This window comes from Pectinophora gossypiella, chromosome 6, assembly GCF_024362695.1.
Source record: "Pectinophora gossypiella chromosome 6, ilPecGoss1.1, whole genome shotgun sequence".
NCBI lineage: Eukaryota > Metazoa > Arthropoda > Insecta > Lepidoptera > Gelechiidae > Pectinophora > Pectinophora gossypiella.
The window spans coordinates 6186791-6207425 of record NC_065409.1 but is presented as its reverse complement, the minus strand read 5'-3'; the positions used below and the strand labels follow the sequence as shown (position 1 = coordinate 6207425).

General features: G+C 39.8%; 1 protein-coding gene across 7 annotated transcripts in view; it reads left to right on the top strand.

Annotated features, from left to right (window-relative positions):
* LOC126367486 (RNA-binding protein Musashi homolog Rbp6) overlaps window positions 1-20635 on the top strand; it is a 516475-nt gene that overhangs the window by 457456 nt on the left and 38384 nt on the right. For all 7 annotated transcript variants that reach the window (XM_050011016.1, XM_050011019.1, XM_050011015.1 and 4 more), the window contains one exon: window positions 15769-15851. In XM_050011016.1, coding sequence (XP_049866973.1) covers window positions 15769-15851 — 83 coding nt within the window. The remainder of the gene's footprint in view (window positions 1-15768; window positions 15852-20635) is intronic.

Below are 20635 nucleotides of genomic sequence, written 5' to 3'. Positions count from 1 at the left end.
GTCGAATCCTTCACCTCCATGATACGACACTACCTTTACCTTCTCTTTTATTTCATTCATAAATTTTAAAATAACTAATGTTATTTACATAAAAACACGTGTCTCTAGTTCGAACTTGGAATAATTACCTATAATGTTACTATAATGTAATAATAATAATAATAATGTAAATAATGTATTCCAATGTTGGAAACATAGTTTTTATAAGAAAATAAATAAATAAATAATAATAAATAATAAAAATCGTATACCTAATAAGAATTGTGATCTTATTTATAATGTACGTATATAGAGTTACGAATAAACAGACACTACATAACATTGTAAACTATTACTAGCAAGCGAGAGGCATTGTTTATATTGCCCGGATTACTTTATAACGACCTCAAAGTAAGTTGATGCGGTAGAATGTGTAATAAAGACGATATTGCCATATCAACTAGTTTCAATATCCTCATTTGCCAATTACTTGTATCGCTAGAGTTATTAGCTCTCTGCCCTAGAGTTAATCTTATTTCGAGGTCCGCTTATGATATTGACAAGTATCGGCGGTGCTTATAATAAAGTGGGACCTTCCGGCTAACACGAATATAGCTTCGAGTTATAGTATTATAGTAGGGACTACCCATACAGTAGGCAGGTATGGTAAGGACCCCGATACCGACCCCGCCGGCGTGGTCGACGATTTCCCTCAATCAGTGCTTATCGCTGTCGACCCACTAGGGTCGATTAATTCTTTCAAATATTTTTCCTCTCAGACGACGCCCTGAGCCGAGGTTCGCGCCCAACTGGGCACCCTCGGCCCTATATAGTAGGCTAATTATGTGTTAGTATTGTATAACAAAGTCATCCAACTTATATTTTTTTTCTAAACCCCTCTCCGCAATATTACACAACATTACATTGCATCGCGCCTGTATCGCCGAAAGGGTAGGCCACGGTGGATTGGCCCACTCCTCGCCAGCTAAGTTTAAGTCCTATATAATAGGGGGTGAATCCTGAAAACCACGTGATATTAAAACAATTATCCAATTATCCAAACATGGATTCCAACTTATAAAGTCGAATTATATTACCCGCAACTTTGTTTTACACCTATATAATACCTTAAGGTACCTTATTTGAAACCAAGAGTGGTACCTTAAGTGCTAAAATATTCAGATTAAGCAATATAATATTTATGACTGATATAAAAATACACGAACTTTGTATTGTAACGAGCATGGACAATGTTATAATACTGTAAAGTTTTGTGTATTGATCATAATGGACAAGAGTATAATGAAATGAAATTTATCCTGTGCGTGGTATTTAGGTTACAAGCAACTGTTACATTTCATTTAGTATCACCAAATACTACCTTTTCAGGCATACACACATTATTTAAAAACAATAATAAATAATAATATCTATTTTACAAAATTTCTACTCACTTAATACATAATTTGATTTTGAATTGATTTGATTATCAACCCTCTTTCTTTGCCGCTTGTTTATGTATTTGATATCGGCAACAGTGTCAAAATATCGGGATTCTCAAATCCCTGCTTTAAACGCGGTAAGAACCCGTTGTTATGTGTTTTAATTATGATAATAACCGCGAAAACTTAAAACAATGCACTTAATACATGCTTTCAATTATACACTTAAAACCTGTTATTTGTACTCTAAATATTCTTTTACGCTGTAAAAGCATCTATCTGCAAGCCAGAGTTTAACTGCTATGCGAAACTTATTGAGTTTACAGTCTTTGAAAGTATCCGGTAATTAATTAAATATTTTTATACACACGGGAAAACTGTTATTAGAGGTACGCGTTAATTTTGACAATGGTTATACAACTTCATAATATAATTGCTATTACGAAAGTCAAAAATATGTATGTCAGTAAGCGTAGCGTGCGAGTAGGATAGAGAGCCCTTATCGTCCGCGAGATTGACGCTTTTTTTGATGAAGAAAGAGCCATACAAGTGTGAGCAAATAATTCATACTTCAACTTTGCACTCAACTCGTCCGCCAACTTTACGACTTTAGTATATTGAAAGGTCGTATTATGCATTATAATCTGCAGGGTAAGAAATCAAACTTCGACTATCATGTAAGGAGATCCCGCCTTATCACAGGAAAGCTAAAAACCTTAGTGTGATCGATTTTTTATCAAAAAATACTTTTGTATGCAGTATCTTACGAAAAGTAATGATAAAATTGCAGCAATATCATATAAAATATACATTGCCAGTAAAGTGGCTATGGAATTTGAGAAGCAGTAGAGCTATCGTTGTTATTTGTTTGTAGGAGTAGTAGTAAAAGAGAGCGGGGATGAACCGGTGACAGCGGTTCTCGTACAAAATGCGCATTAGGGCCTTTCCATCCTCTTTCTTCCATTCCGTGTTTGCGGCTATCGGTGCACTAGAGTCCGTCGTTTCAAATAGAATCCTTTCTGGGCACTCTCAAGTTTGTTGTCTTATATTTTGAACTAGGTGTGAACCCTCAGGGCTTCTTATTTATTCAGCTGCTGATGTAAGCACAAGAAGCCAACGAAATCACCATAGACTGATTTTTTTTTGATGTACCATTGACAGAAAAATATAACCGTAATTGTTTGTGTATGTGTATAAGATTATATAATAAATTACCATCTGACATAAAACAATTACCTTTAACTCAATTTAAGACAAAATTGTATAAATGGCTCAATGAAAAAAAATATTATAAAATTGAAGAATTTATGAGATAAAACTGTTTAAGATTACCCGTCGGACTACCAATATTGCATGCCTATTTTTATAAGCAAAACATGATGTACTTATTTACACTTTTTACCATGTTAAAATACCATGTTTTATGCAAATAAATGATTATGATTATTATGATTATTATGATTCGGCCAAGTTGTTAATTAAAGTTGTTAATACCATCTGAGGCAAACCTATAATAAGTCACATTAAAAACGCATATAAAACTCGATCGTTGCAAAAAAAATCCGCCATCGAAACACTGATGGTACCGCCTCTACTGTGTTTGGAGAGTTATAGTTGTCCCTAGAAGTCGATTCTTCTATTAAACAAGCCCAGATATACCAAGATTCCTTTTGTATGTTTCTCTGCTCAGTAGTTTCTAGAAATCTAGTTCAAGATTCCTTCGCTTCTAAAGGGTAGATTTCTACGGAATAACAAGTAACAGCGGAGACGTGGGCGGGGGAAACAAATTGTTACAGCGGGGCTAACAATGTATTTTATTTCCCTTTTTGTTGACGTAAATTATAACGGGTATATTTCGAAACTTAATTCGTTATTCTTTATGGCACTCGTAGGTGATCCTACGTAATAAAAAACTATGCAGTTAACATCAGGGCAATTAGAAACTGTCAAATATTGGGACAAATAAGAACTTATACTGCATATTATTATGTTGTAACGTTAGATAAATTAACGTTATTTCGCTCTTTTACTCTACGAATTAGACAGTTTTCAGTTGGATCTTCGAAAAATATATTTTGTTTCCCTGGACTATAACAATATAATATCCTAGTGTGGACGAGCTATACAGTTTATTACAATTTATTAATTGGGCTAGTGTAATGGGCACCTTCGCGCCCGTATTAGTCAGGGGCGGGCTTTTTGACGAGTGCAGTAAATAGCATTATTTTTGTTAATTTTTTATATAATTTCGTACTTAGTTAATGTAATTAAATTTGATTTAAGTTATATAATAAAAAGTTTTTATTATCAACACATTATACGTAAATAAATATACAATATTGATTTTCTTATTATTCATATTCATTTATTCATTGCAAAGTCACAAGCAGTTAGGTGTTACATACGTACATTATTATACCTATATATATATTATTTATATTCTTATTTGACAAAAAATATTATTTTGTTTTTAAGATTTAAATTTATTAATATGAATATCCTATTCAAATATAAATTACAAAGTTGGCGAGGAGTAGATGAGTATACACGTCTGTTTTACACCTCGCGCTGTTTGTTATACTATGTTATGTCAAATATATAATAAATTGCAAAAAATCTCACCCAAAATCAGCTGATAAAACACTCCCGAAAATCAGGGTAAATGTGTCGTCCTCGACAGTGTTGCCAGCTCCAATACCCAGGCGTCTCTTTCGGGTTTATAGCCGTAACATCTGTCGGGATATGCAAAGTCGAATCGTAAAACAACGGATCCGGTCCGCCCCGATTACTTGGAGCAGTTAACTCTCTCTTATACTCATCTTTATTGGCGACCTACCTGTAAATTTGTAATCTGATGGTAACGGCTTTGATTAGGCAGCCTTTACGAGTTTTTAAATAGTCCATGAAATTGGAATCTATAAGTTGTTTCTGCTTGTTTTTCTCTTGGGTTTTGATGATGATTGTACAAATAGGGCTTTAGTTTATGTTATGTATTTATTTCAATTTTAGAACGTTTTGATTAAATTAAATCTTATCTAGCCTAAAGTGTCCCACTGCTGGGCAAAGGCCTCCCTCCATTTCTTCCAGGACTCTCTCTCCAGTGCTTCCTCCGGCCAGCCTTCCAGGAAAGCATCCAAGTCGTCGCGCCATCTCCGCCTCGGTCTGCCGCGCCTGCGTCTGTCTCTATTCGAAATATAAATGCGAAATGTAAATTAAATATAAATGCTTATTTGTAAATTGATAAACGTCGTCCAAGAGACCTTCTAATTCCTACCAAACACATACATACATACATAAACAGCCTATATATGTCCCACTGCTGGGCACAGGCTTCCCCACGCTGCTCCAATGCGGGTTGGTTGGGCTTTTACGGCTAATAGCCGGGACCAACGGATTAACGTGCCCTCCGAAGCACGGAATCATCTTACTTTTTCGGACAATCAGGTGATTCAAGCCTGAAAAGTCCTTACCAAAGGACAATCTCACAAAGTGATTTCGACAATGTCTCCATCGGGAATCGAACCCGGACCTCCAGATCGTGAGCCTAACGCTCTAACCAGTAGACCAGGGAGGCTGGTACCAAACAAGTGAGATCTAAATTTGAAAAATCACACAGACATTTTCGGTTACCTGCCCAAAGCTACGTTAGCGTTTGTAAAAATGTAACAATGTAACATTTACAGCATACGTGTACAAAGTTTCCATTGTTACGGCCAGCAGTAAAGCATTCACATGTATTCAACGCCAGTCGGTGGAAACACTCACTGAGCTACGCGTAATCGCGCTTCGCAAATACATTCAGCACTTATTGCTCACCACTCTCTCATTCACTCACTCACTGTATCAGGTGCTGTGTGCGCTGGCCCTTATGTGCGAACAAAGAGATGAAGTATGGAGATGAGACTCAATAGACAAGGCTAGTGCGAGTGAATTCTGAATTACGTTTTTTTCCTCTGCGAGTTCAAAGGGATAAATGCTTAGGTACTTCATGATTGAACATTCCATGGTCGCTTTGTAAGAAGTCTATTCTTATTTTTGATAGTGTCAGCTTTATACTTACAAACTCTGCCTGCCAATCAGGCAAAAGATATGAACTGGAGGTTTTTCTTCTTCTCTCGTATTCTTCTATCGTGTGGGTAGTGAAGTGGATTACCAACCCCATCAACCCTGGTGTCAGGGTTATTATTGAGCCGCCATAGGCCCCTGACATGACTCATGTAACGACTGCGTACTTACATCAGCAAGTAGTAACAAGGACCAACGTCTTAACGCGCCTTCCGAAGCACGGATCATCTTACTTTTGGACAATCAGGTGATCAGCCTGTTATGTCCTAAACAAATTAGTGATCACAACGTGTTTTTTGTGATTTGTCCCCACCGGGATTCGAACCCGGGGCCTCCGGATCGTGAGCACAACGCTCAACCACTGGACCACGGAGGCCGTTATTCGGTGGTGTCTTCTCTCGTGTACCCGCACGAGTCGAGATCAATGACTGGTTTCCTGGTGTTAGAGCGTATCAACTATATACTTACTAAGGTAAATAGTAGCCAGGAGCGCTTAACATGCTCTCCGAAGCACGGATCATCTTCCTTTCTGACACCTACTGGACATCAGAAGATACGAACTGGAGGTGATATGAATCATTATTATGACTTTATGTTTTTGTGCAATAAATATTTATTGATTGAATGATTGAATCACTTTACCACGGTAACGTATTGATGATTTTGATTTCCATTTTAAGACAAAAAAGTATTGTTTCAAATTCAATCATAATCATACATTACTGTAAGTAATTACTCTTCTCTACAAAGTTACAAAGAATAAAAACATTGAAGTGAAATTGAAATAGCAAATTTTTTAGCATCAACTGGCTTGCGGGGTAATTTCAATTTATCAGCGGCGAGCACGCACGAGAGCGAGTAAAGCCTTCATAATCCCGCGCTGAGATAATAAGAAAAATAGTGCAAATTTTCTACCACTCCCTTACCAGCGTGGGTGCGTTAGAGCGAGATAACTAACTGCAAATAAAACGTAATCGGAGTGAGATAGACGATGTCGCAATGGACGTTCCCTTTGGAATTTGTCACGGTAAAGACTGTCGCAAAACGGGCCAGTCTAAAAATAGAACGCATGTAATTTATATTCTAATGTTTAAGAGTCCGTTTCACGATTACGTAGACACGCGAACCCTTCAATAAACATGGTGGCAACGTTAAAAAAGTAACAGTAATAGTAGCGAGGTCATATAACAACAATATTGCCAAAATCAGCAGGAAAACTGTTGTGTAGTGTTCAGCAAACAAGCATGGTCTCGCAATAAACCGGCCGCCGGGACCGGTCACTCGAACTCGGCGAGGACAGCTCGAAATACGACCCTCCCAACTTCACCCGGCAACTTTAAGATGCCTCTTTTTCGAGTGCAAAGTTTTGTATTTCGGATGCAATTGTAAATATTTGGTTTTCTCGCTGCGGTCTTCTTAACAAGTGAACCGTAAACGTACGTGCGAGCGGCGTCTTCATTCGCAATCCGCGCAAGTCCGCCGCTCGCCGCTCGCATCACAATGTTGCCCCCGACAGCGGCAACGTCCGCACCCCACCCCCACTTCTATTCGCAATTAAAACGATATTATCGGAATCATACACTCTCCCCTCGCAACTTTTACACGAGATTTTTTCGCGCTCTCAGCGTCGTGATAAAATGTACTAGACTACGTATTATTTTCTTCCTTTTATGAACAACGATTTATAACTCTTGTGTGAGTATGAAGATTGCTAGCTTTTGTTGCCACATAATATTTTCTTTTCAACACACACAAAAGTTTAATATTAATTACTTTCTTTACATTTCACGTTGAGAGCTACTTTGCTTGGGGAATAGATGCAGCCAATGTAAAGGGACTATACGTCCAAGATAGTCAATTGGATAGCCAATATTGAGGAGCTGATTGCATAATATGCATGGTAGTTTCGGGATTCACCTTGTCATTGGATCCCGCAAATTTCGATGCATTTACCGTAGGCGCACACACATGCTAACATTTCTGTTTAGCATTTCCTAATGAACATATTTACTTACTGGAAATTTATCAATAGATACAGATTTGTGCCGAACATAACTTGGAGATTAAAATTACCGTTCATGTAAAGTTCGTAATAAAGGTGAAGGCATTATATGCGCTGTCAGAATTTTCAGTTTTATAAGGAATCATAGTTACAGAACAGATACGGTTGGTTTTGAATAAAAATCCCATTGGGGACATAAGCACAAAAACGACTTTGGGATTCGTAGTTTGGTTAAGACATTATAAACTGACCGAAAGTAAGATGATCCGTGCTTCGGAAGGCAAGTTGATAACGTCATTAAAAGAAATCGGCATGTAATATCATAGGATGGCATACGAAGTTTTCAAAATAACAAAATAAAAATCTGTTCTGTGACAGTGATTTTAATTAGGTACGGTCACGAGGATTAATATGTAAGTATACACTTTGGTACCATGTCACATTAACTTTTATGACAAATTGAACTGTAAGTCTCACTAAATGTCAAATATGTTAGTCCTAAAGTGGGTACATTATATTGCTCTTGACTGTTATAATGATAATAGTATAAAACTGAAAATTCATCCAGCGCGTACGATACCGAAGAATTTTGATCTGCTTTCTAATAATTAAGCTGAAAGCCGATCAAAATTCTCCTTACCAAGTCGCTCTACGTTTACATATCTCCAGTGTTCAACATGTAGATAGATCCGACGCAAATGGACCACACATCGAAGACTATATTGGATAGCGATCTCAAGCAGTTGATTGCACAAAGAGCATGGTAACCACGAGGTGCCTTGTCCGGGGATCCCGCAAATCCCGCCCCGCTCGCCCAGAGCACGTCCTGGTGGGATTACCGCGAACCCGCGGAGATCGCGATGACCGCAACCCTACCAGAATTGCTAATTCTCTCTTGTACTGTCCGATAAAACTAAGAAGCTGCATAAAAAGTGGGGATTAAAAAAGGTCCTTAAAATCTACAAACTCATAGTCAACACAGTTTGAGATGAAAGATATTGTATTTTTGTGGTTTTTAAAACGACAAATTGTTGTTCTGCGTATACCTACATGATGTATACCTACAGACATCCCATTATCTGTCTTGTTATTATACCTATAGGTAGAGCATTATTTGCTTTGCTATTGTTAGATATGAAAAATAAAATCGAACATAAAACAATTTATTTAATAAAGAAAGAAATAAAGAAAGAAAGTATTTATACATATACATATTATTTTACCTAGGAAACAAATCGAACAACTTGAAGCCTACGTTTGATTACATTACGTTGATAAACGGACCATAAAATGAACAACACCAGTAAAAAGTACAAATGGTTTAACTTGAACAATGTCGGTTGAAATAATATAAGCCATAAAGTTGGAAATTTTGTTATATGAGGCTTAATCGGTACCAAATGTTCTATATTACCTCTTGACGTGCAGCTACCAATAATCACAAAATGGTGAGGGTATTTTTCTTTGATTATACACACTTCAGTTGTATTAGCTACGCTTTGGCTTTACAAATTGGCGTATCGTCACCATATAGTGAAAACCACGTAAGCGCCTTTTTAAAAAATCACAATCATAATAATATGACTTATATTAACAAAACCGCGCAATAGATACGCTAGTCTCAATCCTGGTAAAAATAGTATCTATTTTTACCCGAAATTAAATTAATTGACAAAAATCGAGGTGTGTTGAAAAAAAACACATCATCATCATCATTATCAACCAAACGACGCCCACTGCTGGGCATAGGCCTCCCCCAAGGATCTACAAGACGATCGGTCCTGCGCTGCTCGTATCCAGCGGCTTCCCGCTGCTGGAAAAAAAAACACACTGCTGTGATTTTCGCTATAAGACGCCGATATACAGTACGGTCACGAGTACTAATATGTATACACTTTGAAACCATGTCACATTAACTTGTTTGACAAATGAAACCGTAAGTCTCATTAAATGTCAAATATGATAGTGCGACAGGGATCTAAAGTGGGTACACGATATTGCTCATGACTGTACGTATTTAGAGGTGCCTTATGCCTAGTTTGTAGTCAAAGTAACTATCTGCGTATCGACGTTCCTCCAATAGGCACAACCCTTCCTTAATCAATTCAAGGGGCAAGATTCCATTCGTGTGTACGTAGGAGCTCCCCATTTGTCCGGCCAAGTAGTTAATGCCATCTGCGGCAAATCTACAATAAGTCACGTCAAAAAAAAAATGCGTAGGAGCTAACAAACCGTCCACTACTAATCATATTAGAAAACATCCTTTAAAGTAAATATTTCTAATAGGATTGATTGATTGATATTTTTTTATTTTTTTTGTGTCCATTGTGGTCAATAAAGAATTTTATCTATCTATCTAATATTTTATGTTATTTTTTGCTTCTATGCTGTTCTGTAAAAAACATAGAACACGTTCAGCTGCTTGTCTTCCCGGGCATATCGTAAAAACCGACAGAGGGATTGTGTCCTCTAACATGATGGACTAATGTTATGGGTGATAGGCTGATCCCTTATCACCATAAGGTTTATCGTATCCAGCTTACGACATCGTATCAACAGTGGCTGCAAGTTGTCTTTGATTACTTGTGGCTCTGCCCATCCCATTAGGGATTACGGGCGTGAGTTTATGTATGTATGTCTATTATTTTAGAGCTAAAAAAACATTAATATCATTATTAAAAACAGGAGAATAAAATAAATCTAGCCTACATAGTGTTTAAGGAGGAAGAGTGGCCGTGAAAACCTTCTCAACAACACAGTGTTTTTTAACAACCCCAAAAGCAGCCAGCATACTTTAAAAATATATAGCCTTCATATGTCCCACTACTGAGCCTCCCTTTGACCAACCGGAGGGGGTATGGAGCATACTCCACCACGCTGTTCCACTGCCGGTTGGCGCAGGTGTTTGGACTTAGTGGCCTACTAGTAAGCCCGAGCCACACAGCATTCCGTTTAACGTGACTTTCGGAGGATTCATTTTACTTTTTCAAACAATCAGGTTTCCAAACGTTTTCCAACAAAGCACAGTCGCACAAAGAGATTTCGACAATGTCCCAGAGAATCGAACCCGGAACTCTACATCGTGAGCTCAAAGCTCCAACCACTAAACCACGGAGGCTGGCGCGGAGGGCATTCATAACATTTTTTAATCAAATCAAGTAAATTTAATCATTATGGGCCTCTATTAGATGACGTCAGCGCTTAAGTAGGTAGAGGAATCTCATTAGTAGTAATGTCCGAATCAATTGCGGAGTCGTGTTAAATAAGTTATTACATGTCACCTGACATGTGTTGGTCTCTATTACATAGATCATAATATATTTCCCTCATGTCCATTCAAATGTGACATGATAACACAGGTAATTGGGCTGATCATTGATATATAATTTGTATGTACGTAGACAGCTTATCGACACCTGCTTATCGGTTAAAATATTAGGTAGGTCACCATGTAATGCTCTCTGATTGACGTCAAACAATGAGAATACCATTTTCAAATAAATCAGTAATGACGACAGTAACAGCCTCCGTGGTCTAGTGGTTAGAGCGTTAGCCTTACGATCTGGAGGTCCGGGTTCGATTTCCGATGGGAACATAGTCGAAATCACTTTGTGAGACTGTCCTTTGTTTGGTAAGGACTTTTCGGGCTTGAATCACCTGATTGTCCGAAAAAGTAAGACGATTCCGTGCTTCGGAGGGCACGTTAAGCCGTTGGTCCCGGCTATTAGCCGTAAAAACACCTCCACCAACCCGCATTGGAGTAGCGTGGTGGAGTATGCTCCATACCTCCTCCGGTTGATTGAGGGGAGACCTGTGCCCAGCAGTGGGACGTATATAGGCTGTTTATGTTATGACGGCAGTTAATACGAAACTAAAAATAATGCGCACACGCTGATCCAGGTCGCAATCGCCGAGCAAAGTGTGTCGTAAAACAACGCAGACGCGAATAAAAGGGACGGAATCTTATTAAAGTAAATATTTATGGCATTGCCATCAACCGATTGGACGAGGGTTCCGACGCCCTTGATAAATTGTCCCACCGCTTGCGGCCGATCGGCCACTCCAAAATATTTCTCCCGTTACATATCGCTCTAAAAAAATTTCGATGTGTTTGATTTATGATATAATTTCCTTTCACGCCTTCTGATAAGTTCCCTTGGAATTTCGGCAGTGCGCCGGCCGTTTCCCGAGTAAATCTCACCCGCATCAAACACTTGAAAGTTGCTCGGGCTGAATACAATGAAAATAAATGAAACTCGAAAAAACTTAGTGAAGTTAGGAAACTTAAAAGTTGAGCATCTCGACGCACAAAGTGCTGGGGCAATTGTGTTTCTATTTTATTTACCTGAGCGTAGACAATAAGGATGTCTCCACACAATCAGCCCGACGGGGAACTTGATTGTTCGTGTTCCATTCAACTTCACAATAGAGAAAATGAAGAGGAGCCAATTCTTTTTACAGCAGCTTTTATCCGCCATTTCCTCCACTTGCCGAAAGTTTGCATTTAGTCTCCGTACCGCCCGAAATGCATTAGAATCCGTGCACATATTTGTTTTGGAGTCAGCTACGTATTATTCTTTGGAACAGCGATTTCGATAAACTGTTTGCTTTCGCCTCCTAAAAGTAGGTTCAGCTATTTCTTGCTACAATCCTTGCTTTTGTTTTCTTTGGGTATTACAAGGGTTTATCCCGCGTCCTTCTCGACGCTTTTAACTGACAGCCAATACGAACCCACTTAGAATTTTATACAAAGTTTCCTACCAAGCGTAAATCTACTTCAGCTTAGAGGTAGTTTTAGCACCTGATTTCTCTATCAATTTTTGTATGCTCAATGACGAAAACTAACATAGGTACACAAAAATAAAGAGAAAGAAAGTAAGTAGGTATATAGGAAAACTTACAACCCCATATAAAGCAACGATACAATAATTCTAACATTAGGACCTAATCCGTCCGCAACATAGAAACAAATGTTCCAATTAATTGGATTCTTATAGGGATCGATCGGGTAAGGCCGGCAATGGCGAGCAATTCTGTTTTCTCATAATCTCGTCTTTTTCTCGCTAATAGCTATTGCGATTAACTTGTTATTATTAGCTGAGCTCAGAAGCAATCCGGCAATTATTTACGAAGCAAACATTCTGTCACGATGAGAGCTCGTTGATAAAACTTTCGGCCAACTATTACGTCAGAAGGGACAGTTCTCGAGCGTCTCTTAATTATGGTGCTGCGTATTTCGTATTACAATAATGAAGCGAAACAATAACAAAAGTTTGGACGTCGGAGCGCGGCCGGCGAACAACTTCACCGCCGCTCATTTGAGTGCTTGTTGAGCTCCTAATGAAAACTTGCTAGTTACCACTACCACCAACATAGGACGTTACTTTTATTGGACAAAAACAAGGACAAAGTAGCTACGATGAGTCGCGTTAATTCACTTTCTAGTTTTATTTCACTTTCCCTTCCAATTAGGCAAGTTATTTCTCCGCCCAGAAGATTAGCCGAGCGTTTACAATAAATTCCAGTAATAACACGACTGCCAACGGAAAAGGTGTCGGTAACATACAAAAAATGTGGCACAGCCCTCGAGCGAGGCGCGGAGGGCACGAAGTGGAGGCCTAAGGTTGTATAACGTCCGTTATCGACGCCTACAATAAGTCGCGTTTTATACGGTTATTATAGCGCCATAAACGCCACCGGCCGGTGTTTCATACAGTGCCGGGGCAGATTATACTGACTGCGGCGAGGGGGCGACGGGGGCGGCGGCGGGGGGCGAGGCGCCGGGGGCCGGGCCACTGTCAGCTCCACGTGCCGCCCGACAGATGTGTCGAGATATCCGATATCGGGAGACACATTCATAATCTTTGCCTCAACCTCTCGCTTCTTATATTAAAATAACAAGCAACCTCACAGGTGCGAACTCGTCGTGAATTAATAAAAATCGGACAAAAAATATGCCAGTTTCCAAACCAGCGCACCAGCTGTATCGAAGTAATAAGTTTAGGACTACGTGGGATTCTTGTGACACCTGTGGCACAGCTTTTTCTTGATAATAAAACTATTGAATCCGAAACTTGCCCACGACTACAAGGAACACAGCACAAAAAATGAAATTACTTGCTCAGTATCGGAAGTTGGTGGTCGAGACTTGCAAAGTTCGGGAGCCGCCCGATTGTAATGCAAGTTTAATTTGTCAAAGAAGTGAGCGCCCAAGCCTGCGCTCGCAAATCACCTGTAAGCCTCCAGATTTAATTAAAGTATTCGTCCTAAAAAATAAAGGTAAAAGTACCTACTTTAATTGACGCCGGGGAAAAAATAAAGTTAATTCCTTGAGCAACGTTGGAGAACTTTCATTAGCGCTTCACAGCTACAATTGCGAGTTCAAATAATTATGTTTACGGAATCCTTTTCTTACGCAGAGATTATTTATCTTCTCTATTGTTACGAGAAGTGACGCGGACGAATTTCACGAAAATGCCCCATTTATCTACAGCGAGCACACAAAGGCAACGTGAAACCCAAAACTTTTTACGTGGTCAGTGACAATGCTATTTCTCTCTTTTCTCTTAACGTTTCATTTCTAACTTCAGCGGGTATTGTGTTTGTACTGTTCGTGTGTGGCAATAAAACATCGACGATTTAACGTATAATACTCGTCCACTTACGAGAACTTCATTTCGGTCGTACTCGGATTTTGTATTTGCCCAAGCATTGCCCGCAGATAACTTTACTGGGCGGCTGTTGTTGCTTACTTCCTACTTTATTCGGTTTGCAGACCCGCATAAATAAGGGAAGCCATCGGCTCCACTCACCACGGAACTACATAATCTACCCGCGGGCCCGCTCTCCATTCTGCTTATTATCCGAGTATAAAAACAACGCTTTATCAAGTTTTGTACTCTTTCAACACCATGTTTTATGCGAGAAGGGATTGGTTCCGATCGTTTTTATTCGGGAAGCAATAACGCAGAAACGATTTTCTTTCTTTATACACAGTGCCGACCTTATAATGCATAAAGAAAATACGGTCATCTATGGAACTCAACTGAACCCTTATTTGCCTTTTCGGGGTGTTACTATCTTTGCCTCAATTCCTACGCAAAGCCACCCGGCCGCGCGTGAAATACCAAATGCGCCCTAGTTTCGTGGAACGGATCGCGCTGTTTGTTTAGGCCAGCCCGAGCTGCGAAAGGTGATGGACTCAATATTAACAAAGAACCATCTTTGGATTATAAATATCGGCCTACATGAAAGGTGTAACATTTTGACTGGTGCTTATTGATTAGCGCCGCTTAAGTGAGGTCATGAAAGTTGATTCAGAAGGCTTGTGTTTACCGACAGGCTTTGTTTGAGAATGATTCATCCTTTTTGTCAAACTTTAGGGATTTATGACATCGGTCCGGCATCAAGCACAGTGGGAACACGCGCTCGTATCAACACGTGGACAGGCGAACAAGTCGAAAGTTTGGAGAACGCAAGGGTACTCTGTCGGTACGTGTCAGCATAATCGCACGCCACATCGTGTTTGTGGAGCGGCCCGCTAATGCTATTTGTCGTGGCGGTGGACACGTCACGTCACGTGTGTGTGTCTTAATCGTTAGCCAGCAGAAACACGCCTGCTCATCGCCTTGTTTTGTTTGCCACTTTAAGCGGAAAGTTCATTGACGTCAGGTGATTACGACGTGATTCGGGAAAACACGCCGACGTGTTTCAAACTTGACGGATTTATGTTGTGTGACAGATTGTAAGCTCAGGAGTAAGTCATGGTATGGAATCGAGTAAATATCGGAAACCGATTCGAATGTCGAGTGAGAAACTCAAAATTGCAATTTGTAATTCATGAATCGTATGAGGGGAAACTTGAGCGTTCTTTTGAGACGTTGTTGGCGAAGTTGGTCGGCTGAGGCCGCGAGAATATCTTGGTGCGTTTAAGGGGAATATTGTTTGGTTTGTCGCCTGTGGGGCGTAAGTTTTATTAAATTGTGGAGTACAAAGCGCCCGCGCCGGCCGAACCGCACAATGCCCCCTGATAGGTGTTGTCGAATCTGATTGACGCCTTTTGAAATTAACGTGATGAGAATTGGCTTTCATTAACGATATCAAAGCTGGGAATTTGGTTACTGATATATAAAAGAGGTAATTCAGGAAAGTTTCCAGCTGAGTTCCGTTGAATTGTTTTAAACATTTCGCCAATTACCGACTGCCCTTTTTAAAACCTTACGCAATACAATTTAAGATATTGTTACCTGTTACTAATTACTGTCTTTTATCTTGTTTCAGGTTTCGGATTCGTCACGTTTCAAAGTGAAGACATAGTAGATAAAGTGTGCGAAATTCATTTTCACGAAATCAACAACAAAATGGTAAGCGTATTCAGTAATTTTTCTACTTTATATATTTAAGTATCTCTGTTTAAATTTTACGTGTAATGAAACGGATTCCCTAGGCCAAAGTAGAAAGTGTTAAAGGTAATATAAAAGTAGGTACATGCGAAGGCAATCATAGCGACCATTGTAATAAAAATAAAAGTATTTTTCCATTAGTCCTTTCTTGGAACTTCATAATATTTTTTCTTAACTTTTACGGAGCTTATCACAACCATTTTAGTCAAAAATACTTTTTGTGAAGTAATTTTACAGTTGTGTTGTTTTTCTTATAAAGATTTTACGTTCAGAAAACTTCAATTTAACTGATGACAGACCAAAATTCTCTCGTATCGATGCATAATCACGGTTACAGAACAGATAAAATCGTTTTTTCTTACAGATTGGTTTGTACAAACCAACGGTCTAGACGTAATTACAAAGATTCACGCTCACATTATCTAGCTTTATGCTGTTTACCTAACCTGAAGATTTGACAGGTCCAGATTTTATAAAAGGGATTGCCTGTGCGACGTCCCAACCCTAAGTAAAAAACCAGCCCTTTTACAGAGTAAGTTACATACCTCCGAAGACACCATTATCTTGGGTGTTGCTGAGTACGCGATAATTATGTTTCAATGTATGATTTCGTAAATCAATGGTCCCGGTTACTACTTTCTATTGTAAGTTAGTAGTCCTTATTTGAGCTATGTCAGGGGCCATTAGTAGTAGAATAGTAACTCACCTTACAACCCACACGATAGAAAAAAACTAGGCTTGCGCCTCAAGGACTCAAGCTCACGTAACCCTGAAAACAAAACACGACCAGAGCGTGATTCGGAACTTAAACTAATTGCGACTTGGTTGCCACGAAATCTGCGTGCTCCTTGTCGGTCAGATATCAATTAGAGGAGCGAGTTGGCCGGGTTCCAAGGCTAGCCAATAAAACGCCAGTAAACCAGCGTTACTGTGTTTAGATTTTTCTCCACGCAGGGGCGCCGTGACATGTGTATTCGAGATGTAGCCACGACACCACTCGACTGATTTACTAGGCTGACCGGACAACGGTTGGCTCAGATTTAAAGCTGCCTTTCGTTCTGTGACTGTTTACTTTTCAATACTTGTGTTGGTAGATTTAGGATTGGGGATAGCGGTATTGAGTTTGTGTGGTTTTGGTACTGAAAATAACGTTTTAAAACTGTTTATTTTTTGTAAGGAAATAAAAGCCATCGTCTACCAAAGGGATAGTATAGGTTAGTTTAAGCGATTTGAACTTAAAATCTGCGGACACTTTTAACAAAGTTAGTTCACTTTGATGCGTAACAATTAAAGATCATTAGTAGCTAATTCGTTTTAACATAAAAGATCTAGACATTTCTTTTAAAAGTCCCACTTCTCTTGGGCTATACTGAAAAAATAGAATCCTTAAACAACAGTTTTTATACTAATTAGCCAGCAAAATAAAGGAATGAAGAGAATATTAATTTGTGAGTAACTTGCCCGCTGTCGTTCTCCCCTGTCCGGTTGTCGCAATACATTACCAGCCACCCTTTACAAGACTATTACAATCATGTGGCGCTATAAACCTCGCCCCGATTAACTTGTACGGCACGCACCACACATCCTTGTCTGCCATACAACAAACAACACAATCCACCCGGCCCATTATTTCACTCAAAATTCCAGAACATAACCAAATTAATCGCGCCTGTCCACGCACGCTTTGATAACACCAATAAAACTAATTATACTATAATTAGTACAGCAGTAAACGCTGAATAACAATGTCTGTCATAAAACGAGTAATGTTGTTTGTATAGTTTATTTAAAATAATCAAAACAGTTGTCAATTCTCCTAATGGCTTAACCAATATAAAAAATACGTCCCTAAAGATCATAATGCTTTGATGTCTTCAGTTATCCTACTTATTGTGTCACCTTTGTTATAGCCAGAAGTTTCCTCACCATTCTGTCGTTGCGACCGGGAACATATCCCCCTGCTTTCGTTATCGATGCATATTCTTGATTATTAATGCTTGTTTTTTGTGTCTTGCCCCATTGTCTCGCACGATAATGGCTGTATGAAACTCTCGGCATGTGTCGGGTGGAATCGCAAGGGTGATGTTCGCCCTAAGTGGAGCAAACAACGAACAAAGACATCAAACAAATGGGTAGTGTTTTAGAGTAATTACGGTTCGCTTCCGTGCGAAACGAGAGGTGTACATGAGGCGAGCTTTCTCCTCGTCGACGTATAGACGTCGGAAACTAATCGCTTATTATTTTGCCCTTTTTTGTTGCGTGTCGGCCCAAATGATCAATGTTACGGCAAACCCCCTTTTTACTTACGTTCCTCAAACAATGTAGGCAGGAGTTACAAAGTAAAGAGCGAACATTGTTTGTTTAAATGCCGCTTTGACGTTCATGTTGATATATTTTTAACACTTAACAGAATATTAACGTTACGATCATCGGTACGTCCCGAGTGGAACGTGACCCGTAAACACCGAGCGCCATTAAAAATCCGCCTCAGCATATCATAAACACATCTAATAGTTATATTTACGTACGCAATAAAGAAGACAGAGGCGTCACGTCAGCACTGGCATTTGCGCTACGGGTAGCTGCCCTCGTAAATTTAATATGTCATCTCTTATATTAAAATGGTCGTTAAGCTAATAGCTGCTCCGCCTTCCCGCACGAGAGTGATAGGGTGAAGCCGCGGCTTACTTTGAATAATAAAAAAATATTATCTTTGTTTTTCTTCCGAGGAAATTGTGACGTAGAATGTCCAGACGGTATTAGCGCGGGTGATTTATGCGGCTGCTTACGTGATGCCGAGGATTGGTCGGCGCGGCGTGTTAGGCATTTGATGCTGACTTAATTAAAGTGGCACTAGTGTCGTGTTCCAAACGATTGTTTCATTATTTACGCGGCGTGGACGCGGGCGCGGGCGGGGAGGCTCATGGAGTTGCATTTTGAAACATAAATACGGACCTCCATTAAAATGTACGCAACAAATTCTCGTCACTCCATTATGTCCTTACACATTACTCCCTTAATTGCTTCCGCTTACCATGAATTTTAACAACAATGCAGCGACGTACCGCAAAATGGGTGAAATATAGTGTAGTTTAGATTTCACCTCCTAACATCAATTTCTATTTGCCGGATTTAAGCAGCCCCGGAACACACACCTGTGCCTTTTCTTTACACACCTGTTAAAATCATCCCATTACGGAACAAATAAGGGCGCGGGCGCGTTGCTTTCACGAAAATTTTACTGAATCTGTCAGCGACTCGTGAAACTGCAATATATTGTTGGTAATACAGCTCCGTGAGTACGTACTTGACGACCCAAAATTCTTCGTATACATATTTCTAACAAAACTGCAAACAAGTTTGTCTGTAGTTGTCGTATATCACGTCCACTTGAGGGAAATTCAGATTTAAGAGTTCACTGGGTGAAATATACCTATCAAACTAGCTGCATTAGCCCTAACATAGAGTTACAAGTTCGTGTAGATCGCACAACTTTGCCGAATAAGCAACTTTTACGGCGTAAGCCACACGAGCGAATTTTCCCAGTTTTATTTTCCGAGCTACACGCTACGTTTTATTGGACGTTTAACTAATGGTTTTCCAAAACAACGTGACAGCAGTACTCGATGATTCATACGCAAGTTTTTTACACATCCATATCGGGTTTAATATTTGTGGCAGTTATTTTTTGTCTGGTCTTTAAAAAATCTAAACAATGGCAACGACACAAAAATGCACTCGAAGCAATCGCATAAACACGTCTGCAAAAGACTTGGATATTGCGTACATTCCTCTCCTCGATCGTACATGAGGCAAACAAATGGTTTCCGTTTAGGAAATAACACTAAAAGTAGGCACATTTGAAACTGCCACTTAAATCTTGGGATCCTCGATCGCCATTTTTCTTAGCGTCTTAACTGGCTGGTGTAGGGCTGCCGGGGACGGCAGCGGCGCTCCCTTGTCGTTACTGCCGCATTAAAGAATGGCCCACACACCCATACGTCCCTCTCCCCGCGCCCGCTCCCAGGCCCGCGCTCCCGCCGTCTTGCGCCTTGATAAGGAAACACATTCAAGGAAGATTAATTCTTTGCACAGAACAGTCAAATTATCTGAACACGCGCGTATCTCCGCGGCACATTCGCTCGACACTTTGTTCTCTCAAATATTGGCGCAGTAAGACACATCTCTAGTGCGTACAATACTGTGTCCGCTCCTCCCCTCGCGCGTCGAACAATCAATCACGAGCTCCTCCACAGTCGTGATTACCATAAACTTCCCGTTTTAGCAGGACCCAGCTCGCTTCTTCTAAGCTTTATCGATTCGTCCGCGGGCATTTTTGCGCCTTCTATATATGAAGCGGCACCGGCAGTCCCTTTTCATTGAAACTTGCAATTGGCAAGTTTGGGGTCGAAGATTTGGAGGGATTTTATCTAGTCTCTTTTTCCATGGCCAAGTGGAAGTTTCTATTCAAAGTTTGTAAGTGACATTGCGTATGTAAAAAGTTTGGTTGAAAGTACCTTTATGGGAAAACTGTTTAAACCTTCTCTTAAAGGAATTCCGTAAATCCTATATGTAAAAGAGTGAAGGCGTGTAAGTGAAAAGTTTCAATTTAAGTATGCTAATAGGAGAGGAAAGGATGCGTCCCCACATGGCGTGGACTGGTCATTAATAATACTGCTCGCCGTGAGCCGTGGCTCTCCGCTGTAAGACTTGCGCTAACGAGATTTCGGAACCACCCGCTCCCT